Consider the following 9,461-nt stretch of genomic DNA (forward strand, 5'->3'; position numbering starts at 1 on the left):
AAAAAAGGCTGGACATGCTGCTTTGGCAACTCCCTTCAAGAGGAAGTAGGTTTGGTCACAAGGACAATAATTACTAGGGCAAAAGTTGAAGCAGTACTTTATTCAGCTCTGACACTGTACTATGTACTAGGCACTCAAATACAGTATTTCTTATCCTCCCAACATCCCTGCAAATTAGGTATAGCCACTTTCTATTTTATTGACTGGGGGAACAAAAACTCAAAGAGAAGTAAACTAGCTTGTTCTTGATCACTCAAACTAGCACGAGGCAGAGTCAGAATTCAAATCCTCCAGTGTCCCATGTTCATTCCACACACATTGATGCCTCTTAAGTAAGACATTAACATGAGCTTTACATATTTAGGATGGCCACAAAAATGTAGGACAAGCTATTCCTGCATGATGAAAGTTTAACATTCTCCAAATATTACTATGATTTAAAAGTTTATTGGGTGACAACCCTGTGTGAAAAATAGGAATAGGAAAATAAGACTTCAAAGACATGCATCAGCATATTAACAATGGTGTATTAGGGCAGTGGTAGTCAGAATGAGAATGGATATATTATAGCATTTTACCAGGTTCCAGGCATTTTCCTGAAGTGTTTTAGAAGAATCTGCTCATTTAATTGACATTAGTACACAAAGTGGTAGGTAATTCCTTTATTACCATCTTAACATGAAGAAACAGGCATGGAAAAGTTCACAAACTGAGATTTGAACCAACCAGTCTGGCCCCAGGATCTTTGCTCTTAACTACTGTACTACACCGCCACAAGGGTGAGAGAGATTACCAATGCTTTTCTCCTCTTCTGGGTTTCAGTTTGGTGGGTGGCTCTATGGCTATGGTCCCTTTATACAACAAAATTGTGTTTAACTTATGGCTTGCATGTCCCCCAAAGCTCATTTGATCTCTTCTTTAATAAGTAGGCCTTAGTATTTCTTTCTATAATAATCAATTAGATAGAACTTTATTAGTAGTAATAGCAGTATGCCAAAAATGAATTGTAGAAATTCAAATTCACACTCAGTCTCATTTTGGGCAAGAATTCTCCTCCAAACTTCCTGTCTTTCTCTGGTCCTGTGTCCCCTTCAGCCACAACACCCTCTCCCCACAATCGTCTGGTGTAGGACTGGCCAACAGCACCCAAACGTGACAACTGACTCCAGGGAGGGGAGGTGAGCCCCATACCCTGTTCTCTTACCAGGACTGGTAGTCTCCTCCCGCTCAGCCTCATTCTCACTTCGGCCACAAGTCTCATAGCCCAGGTCCTGGAGGTCCACCTGGACCTGCTTGCTGTCCTGCTTCACCAAGGATTCACCTGCTCAGGAAGAAACAGCAGGTGTTACAGAATGACTGAATTCTCACATACACCCTCAACCTCAGTGACACATACCCTGGCCTTAAGGAGCAGGGAGGTTAGGCCTAGAGCAGGAGAAATGCTTCTTTGGACTTACAGGAGAAGAGACCACATGCTCCAGGCAGCAGGACTTCCCTCCACCAGAAGGAAGCTGTGAAGCTCGCCTTCAGATAACCTAGGCTCAGTTGGGATCAGACATCTGTAAATTGGGAATTCATACTATCATCTCTGGAAGCTCCAGTGAAGCCAGAAAGTGCTTTACCCATAGGGGCTCAGTAAATATTTGAATGGAGCTGAACTAATTTAGAGTCCCAACGCATTTAGATCTGTACTGTCCAATAAGGAAGTTACTAGCCACATATGTCTACTTTATATTAAATTAATTAAAATTAAATAAAATAAAATTTCTAACTTGCACTAGCTACACTTCATGTGGTCCATAACCACATGTGATGTAGATATAGAACGCTTCCATCACTGCAGGAAGTTCTGTTGGACAGTGCTGATTCTAGACCAACAACAATTTGTTTTTGAAGAATCTGATATGGTGCAAAGAGAAGCAGAAGAAAGACAATTAGCACACGTTGAGAGAGGTAAGGTAGTTTATTGGCTATTCCAGACATCAGCCATTTCCTTCCTTTACTCTCACTGCAGACTTGAAACCTTGCTTCACTCCTTTATTCTCCTTCACCACCTGCAAATTGAAGTGAAATATCTACTTCCACAATGCTAGGACTATGGTCAGGCCTAAATTTGTTTTGAGGTTAGGGAAGAAAAGTAAAGCCTATACAACATGTAGCTTCTCCAGAAGAAGAAAGACACTTTGGTGATGGTGAACTTAAAAGACTTACTATCGGAGAACAAGCCTGTGGTTAAAAAAAAAAAAAAAAGAAAGACTTACTAAATATGGCTCTGTATTTCTCCAGCTGGCTAGCCTGGGCAAAGACGGTGGCTTCTGACAGCAGCAGCTTCTCCTGGAGATCTTGATAGCGTTGTCTGCATTGTGCCAGCTGGGAGCGCAGATGCTTGGTAGACCCCGGAAGGCTAAATTCTAACTGAGGTTCAGGGTTACAGGCCTGGGACTGGTTATCCAGCTGCAGAAGGGGCCGATACAGGGGTTAGGACGGTCTGAGTTCATCCCCCACGCAGTGACAGCACCTCCCCTCTGAATCCTGTGGACTTTATTCATGTGTCTGTCTCAGCACTTCTTATGCCACTTGGCAGTTACTTGCTTTCCAGATGGAGCTCCTGGAGAGCTGAGATGATGTTTTATTCATCTCAGTATCTACAGCACATAGCTCAGTGCCAATCAAGCCTGCAGAGGAGCTGTAAGTAAGTGTTTGCTCAGTGTTTGAAAAGAGAACATGGAAACCTCCATCTCTCCCTCATTCCTGTCCCAGTGGTTCTCTAAGAATCCTTGCATTCTCCATCTCACTGAATCCTCAGCAAACTTTCTCCTCTTAGGAGGATTCCAGTAACCCCAGGAATAGACACCTGTGATGAGCTGTGACAAAATGGCAGTGATAAGAGAGATGTCATTACACACCACTTGTCTGGGCTGCCTTAAAACCTGACGCATCCCTATGTTACAGTGGTCACCACGTCCTGTTGAAATTATCTGTTTTTGTACCATCTTTCCCCACCATACTGAGTATCTCAAGGACAAAGATCAGGTGTTAATGTCTGCTGCCAATGCCTTGTGTGTTATCTGGAAAATTAAGTATTCAGGAAATATTTATGAGATAATATTTATAAAAGCCTTTCTAAAGATTGAATGTGTATGGAATATTATCATTACCACTGCTTGTGGTGCAAAGGTGCCCTTCCCTTGGTACCTCCTGACCCACAAGGCAGAGCTGTTTTAGGTGAAAACTGGCATCTCCAGCCCTTCTCCAAGTGTTTTTCACTTCATCCAAGCCCACACTTACTTGGAGGGCATCCACTGCAAGGGGGGGCCCCAGGTCAAGGCTCTGGGGTCTGGGGCAAGGCCTTGTGGTAACATCCTCCTCTTCTTGCTGTTGGTGCTTCCCAGGAGGACAAACCAGTTCTGTGTTCATTCTGTCAATCTCCCTGGCCAGATGCACAAGGAGCTCTGGAGCAGGTTTACCATTCCCTTCCTTGCTGCTCAGCACCAGCTGTTCTTTGAGGAGGTTGATGATGTTGTGGGCATTCTTCAGTTTTCCCTGGAGCTTTCTGAACTCAGCCTGAAGGCTATTCTCATTCAGACCCCCCTTGGCTACCACAGTCTCCACCATCACCTCGCCCTTCTCCTTGTCTTCCTCAATCTCCCCTCCATCAGACATTGCTTCTCCCATCTGTTCTTTCAGCTCTGCATTCTCAAGGCAAAGGCTCAGCATGGTATTCCTGCAAGGAACACACAGAATTAGGGGCCAGGTCTGGTCTTGACCACAGTTCCTAGTAGCCCTTTTTACTCACTTCTCAGTCCACGATAGACTCAGAGACACACCGGAGTATAAAGCAAACTTAGAGACCTGCCGCAGCTCCCTTATTTTAAAGATAAGAAAGCCAAGGCTCAGGAAGAGTAAGAGATGTGCCCATCTTTCCACAGCTACTTGCAGGCAGTGCTATCACCAAAAATCTTGGACTCAAGATTCCCAGTCTAGTTTTCTTTGCTCGTGCCACACAGCCTCATCTGTTCTAATTTTCAGTGGCCTCTGGAATAAACAGGATTCTTATGCGGTTAAGAAAAAATAGATTTGCCTATAACAAATCCATTATTATGGATTCTATGATTCTATTATTTATCATCAGTCGATTTTAAACCACTGAAAGATAAATTGGGACATAGGAACACAGAAGAAATAAATACTACTACTATTAGAACTGCTATCAAAATGCACTCATACAATAATTTGCTTTATGTCTGGCTCGTGAAATAAGAAATGCCCTTCATGAGAGCAGGAACCGTGTCTGTCCTGTTCATCCTGTACCCCTAGTGCCTACACAAGTGACTGCCACATAAAACATCAACATTTGTTGAAGAAATAAAATTGACAAAAACAACTAATTTTCACCAAGACATTCTAGATCCACCCTTTCCCCCAATAAACTCTTTACTAGGGTTGGGTGGACGCAATAAAAACATGGCTTTAACAAGGCAATTCACTTAACTTTTTTGAGCCTCAGTCTCCTTTTATATAAAATAAGGATTATAACACTTCCGTAGTGGAGTTAGTGGATGCTTAAGTGGAAGTACATGTATGGTGTGGTTAGCTCAGGGTCCGCAACAGAGAAGTCATTCATTCCTGCGGTACTAGCTGCAGACCTGAGGAATACCAACATCAGAATCCCATGAGGTTCTTGTTTAAAAAACTGCAGGGCTAAGGCCTATGAATCTACATGTTACTTGAGTTCCACAGGTGATTCTTAAGCATGCTAGACTGAGAACCACTGAGCCAGAAGACGCAAAAGAAATGGGTAATTCGCAACCTGAAGGGTCGGCAGTTGGCTATGCACCTAAGTTGGATTTCTCAGAATCCTGAAGCCTTGGAACCTAGAGCAGAGTTTGTCTGGTGTGATTCAGGAAATAAAACACTTTAGGACACAAGACTCAGAGGCACTGTCTAGAAGACAGTTTCTCAATGGAGAAAAAGGAGGCAGGTATTTTAACAAAACTGGGATGTAGGAGGGAGAGAAAGGGACACATGTGTATGGAAAAAAAATATTTAATATTACGTTCTAACTTTATGTTCTAGAGAAAATCCTGATGTTTCCAAATACAAACAAATGAAAGAAAAGCTCAAAAAAATCTTCTTGAAAAGGGGGGCTGTGTATTAGATATATTCTATCTTCCACAGCATCAGTGATTCTTCAGGTTGAGTGGAGGCTTAAATAAATCAGAATTTCAGGTTAGTAACTCTGAGGAAAAAAGAAAATAATCCATGGGGATATCTCTGCATGGTTTGATTGTAGCTTCAATTGTAGAATCAAAAGAGATGTATTGTTCTTACCAATGACAGCTCAACTAAGTTTACATATACAAAAGTTTTTTTTTTTGTAGCAAATTTGGAGTGTTCATACTCCACTTTAATATATTCATATTCAAAAAAAGTTTGAAAGCAACACATGAACACATGCACACACTTGGACATGCACCCCTGCCTCTGGCACATAGCTGTGAGATCTACCATGAGTTAAACAGAAATCCTTTCTTCTGAATTTATTTCACCCTCATTTCTTATTTCATTTTAATTTTTCTGTTTAATATCTCTGTTTGTATTTCTTTATATCATTATACTTTCAGTACCTGTGTAAAGTAAACGCATAAATGTTTGTTGAATACATTTTTATGAATACATCTCATTTTTTACTTACTATAAGAATGCATCTCACATTCTCTAAAAATTATCACACTGCCCTAAAAATGGGAGTACATCTCATGTTTCTACTTATCTAAAAATAAATCTGATCAATAATAATCTTTATAGCAGCAATTGTAGTGATGGTTACTATTTTTGTTTTAATGGTGGCAGCTAATCACATACAAAAGTTTAAGTAAAACATATGCTTTAAGTTAGAACTTAGGGAAAGAATTATTATGATAATTCAGAGTCAAAGAACTAGCACTAAGAATGATCACAAGAATTTTTTTTTTTTTTTTAAGTTGCTTGACAAAGTATATAGTATAGAAAGTATGGATGTTAAACATCAAGAGCCAGGGGTCTAGCCACAGATTATTACGCTATCTTGAGCAAGTCACTTGGAAATTCCTAGGCTTGAGCTTCCTTAACTATGAGACAAGGACTTTAGGCTAGATGCCAAAGTCCTCTTCAAATGTTAGCATTATTCAGGGAAGTTTAAGTGACAATGTAGTAATACACAGGGAAACATTAGGGCATGAGTTAGGAGTTGTACATCTGCATAGCTATACTCTAAACAACAGGCAATGATAATTGTGGCCCTTGGGGGTAAGAGAATAAATGGATTAGCCCCATAGTATCAGCATTTTCTCCAAGCATCTTTTGGCAAAAAGCCATCAGAGACAGAGTGGCCAATCTAGCCAATGCATCAGCTATTTGCCATTTCTGTAAAGTTAATAAAGCAGCAGAGATTGTTAAAATTTCTACTCCACAATTCAAGGGCTCAGGCTTCTGAGAGAGAGCTGAGTGGAGATGGAGGGCCTCCGTACAAATCCCCTCACAGACTGTTCTGGTGCTGCCCGCAGCAGTGAAACATCCTGGGTAGCAGGGATTCCTCACAAGTTCCAGTAAAGTCAAAAGAGCAGTATCAGTCATACGACTAGGAGGCTTAGGTTTCCACCATGACTGTTGTGTATGACGGGCATATGAGCAATAATAATGGGCATCATTATATTGAATTAAGACCAGGTTTATTTGAATAACAAAAAGTGATTATCATTATCCAATATTATCAACTTTTCTCTAAAGGATTTGTAGAAATATTAGCACACGGAGCCTGGGATGGGACCCAGTAGCCCGTGGCAGCACGAATGTGTCGGCGGCAGCAAGGCAAACCCCTTGGCTATGGCACCTCACGATCAGCCCCCCTTCTCCAGGGGGAAGGTCCTACCTGATGTGGGACACAGAGGAGAATCCTGCTTCCTCGATTTGAGCCTTTAGCTCCTTCAGTTCCGCCTCAGCTTTTCTCTTCTCCTCTAAGTGCTGGTGGATCTCGGCCCTCAGGTGGAGCATTTCCTCCTGAAGACACCTGTTACCGTCCCCTCCCATCGAGGAAGGAGGGGCAAGAGACATGTTCTGGGTCTCTGCAGTTGCCAGGCTTTTCTCCAGAGCCACCTTGATGAGCTGAAAGAAAATCACGGTTTAAAGGAGTTAGGTCATTAAAGAGGATCCAAGAGGAACGTGAGACTGCAAAGGCAGACTGTAACGGGAACAAAAAAAGGCAGACCTAAAATGAACTCCCCACTAAGCACTTCCTCAGCCCTAGGACCCTGGGGACTGGTCTGGGTGGGGAAGACACACCAAATAATTAGGAGGAATTGCTGCCATGGAGAAGAAGAGGAGAATCCAGAGATGGGTGAGGAAAAAAGAAATGAAAAGAAAAAAGCAAGCACATTATACATTAAAACCCAATGCAGACAAATAAGGTTCAAACAGGACTGGAGGGAGGGGATGCTGTGATTCTTCTCTTCCTGAGAGGACAGAGTTCCCTGAGAGTTTTCTCACAAGTCAGGAAGCTTCATTGGCTCCGTAACACTTGAGTCCTTGACTGCAAAGATGATGGCTCCAGACACCAGGGCTCAAAGCCTAAGTTCCTGCCTGTAACTCAGACTCCATAGAGGACGACTGAGAGGGAGGATTCAGGAAACCATCAGCAGTCCTAGTCACAGAATTAGAATAATGGTGGAGCTACAGGTAAGGCACGGCAAGCTCAATTTCATTGGCAGCAGGAGAATCACACCCTGTGACTGCTGAGAAGTGGAGGCGAAGCACCCTGTCTGGCAGCCAAGGTCACTTTTTGGTTATTACTCTTGCACCCATGCTGCCAGCCGAACTCTCTCTACAAATCCAAGCATGTGAGAAGAAAACAAGGCAGAAACAGTTTCCTAGCATCTTTCTTTTTCTTGAGGATACTCTTGAAGTTACAATGTTGCAATCAGAGCAGATCTTATAGTTTTCCTTAAATGAGAATTTGTTAACCTTTAGACTTTCTTTCTGTTCATTTTGGGCTCATCTTCAGTGTTCCCCACCCTTCTAAAGGTGTAGAAATCAAACTCTGAGTATAATAATCTACTTAGTGTGTGACTCATTATTTTAGTACAAGGATTTCCTATCTGTCCAGTAGTAATCTTAGTACATCCCAATGTCATGTTGGCTTCTTTTTCCTCTCAGTGGCAACTTTTGGAGGTTTTACTTGACTTCACGTCAGTTTTGACCTTCCAATTTCCACCTCTCCCCCACAGCTATTTCTAGGTCTTTTTTTTTTTTAATCTCTATAAATATTGTGATTTGTATTTGTGACTTATAAATTCATTCTAGCTATAGAGAATTATTTCCCAATTATCAAAGTAATCAAAATATTTGATACACATCTCCATAAATCACGTGGTGGCCACCTGATTAGGGATGATTTGTAGAATTAATTATATGCTTTATACCTTCATTCAGGTCACCAATATGTTGAACCTAACAGGGCCCAGGGCAGTTTATATGGATCAACAATTCATAGAGCTGCTTGGGCTGGCACAAAGCCATTGACTTTGCTATTCCCCATAACAAAGCATGATAAAATCCACATCATGGGGTTGAGTCATAGCATGCATCTGCAACGGTGTTCAGAAGCATAGCAGTTGAGGTTAGGTAGAGATGTGCACCCATGGCAAAGAAGAAAGAGATCCGCAGGCACAGCCACTCAGTTCCTAGGCAGCCAATCCCACTTGGGGTTTGTAAGCCTGAGATTTGGCAGGCTCCTGGGAATGTCTGCCTCTAAGACTCTGCTGCCAAACTTGGGCTGGTGGCCATCTCCACATGGGCTGCAAGGCATTAGTGACAAAGTAAAGGAAGGGGGACTGGAAAACCACTTTGAAAGTTCATGACCCCACCCCTCATTTAAACTATGTCCTGTTATCTTTCTATATAAACTGTTTCCAACTAAGTTAACTAAAGTGAATATTGCCATCAGTCTTGAATATGGGCATGACATTTATTCTTTTCCAAACCTTAAGGGCTCTTTTGCTTAAAAATAATGTCTAACTTTAATGAAGTCTACCCGTTTTTAAAGTACCTTCTGGATGTATGTTATCTTGTCCTATTGGTTTTGATATACTTATTTAAAAAAAAATTATGACCCATGAAATGTTAACACCAGAAGAACTTTAAGGTCCATCTGGTCTAATTTCCCACTTTAAAATGAGAAAACCAGACACTGCCTAGAGATGTGATTCTTGCCCAGGCTAATTTGGGTTTTCATATTTCCATCTCAAAGGGGACTGACTTTGGCTAACTTTAAATTTTAAATGTAAATGTAATTTAAATGTAAATGCATGAAAAGTGACTGAGGATCTAGCCTTTTCATTAGTTTTTATCACCTATGAAAATCAAATATTTCTTTCCCCCAAATAAAACCCCAGGGCTTCAAGTATGTGTGCTGGTAGTATGAATTT

At 41.6% G+C, this 9,461-nt stretch overlaps 1 protein-coding gene across 1 annotated transcript in view; it reads right to left on the reverse strand.

Annotated features, from left to right (window-relative positions):
• The window catches only part of LOC105809623 (myomegalin), an 88,861-nt gene that overhangs the window by 28,713 nt on the left and 50,687 nt on the right, over positions 1 to 9,461 (reverse strand). The window contains exons 11-14 of the mRNA XM_012643459.1: positions 6,911 to 7,143; positions 3,289 to 3,724; positions 2,262 to 2,454; positions 1,205 to 1,324 (exon numbers count right to left, since the gene is read on the reverse strand). Of these exons, the coding sequence (XP_012498913.1) occupies positions 1,205 to 1,324; positions 2,262 to 2,454; positions 3,289 to 3,724; positions 6,911 to 7,143 (982 nt within the window). The remainder of the gene's footprint in view (positions 1 to 1,204; positions 1,325 to 2,261; positions 2,455 to 3,288; positions 3,725 to 6,910; positions 7,144 to 9,461) is intronic.

Source organism: Propithecus coquereli, unplaced genomic scaffold (assembly GCF_000956105.1).
Source record: "Propithecus coquereli isolate 6110/MARCELLA unplaced genomic scaffold, Pcoq_1.0 Scaffold197, whole genome shotgun sequence".
Lineage (NCBI taxonomy): Eukaryota > Metazoa > Chordata > Mammalia > Primates > Indriidae > Propithecus > Propithecus coquereli.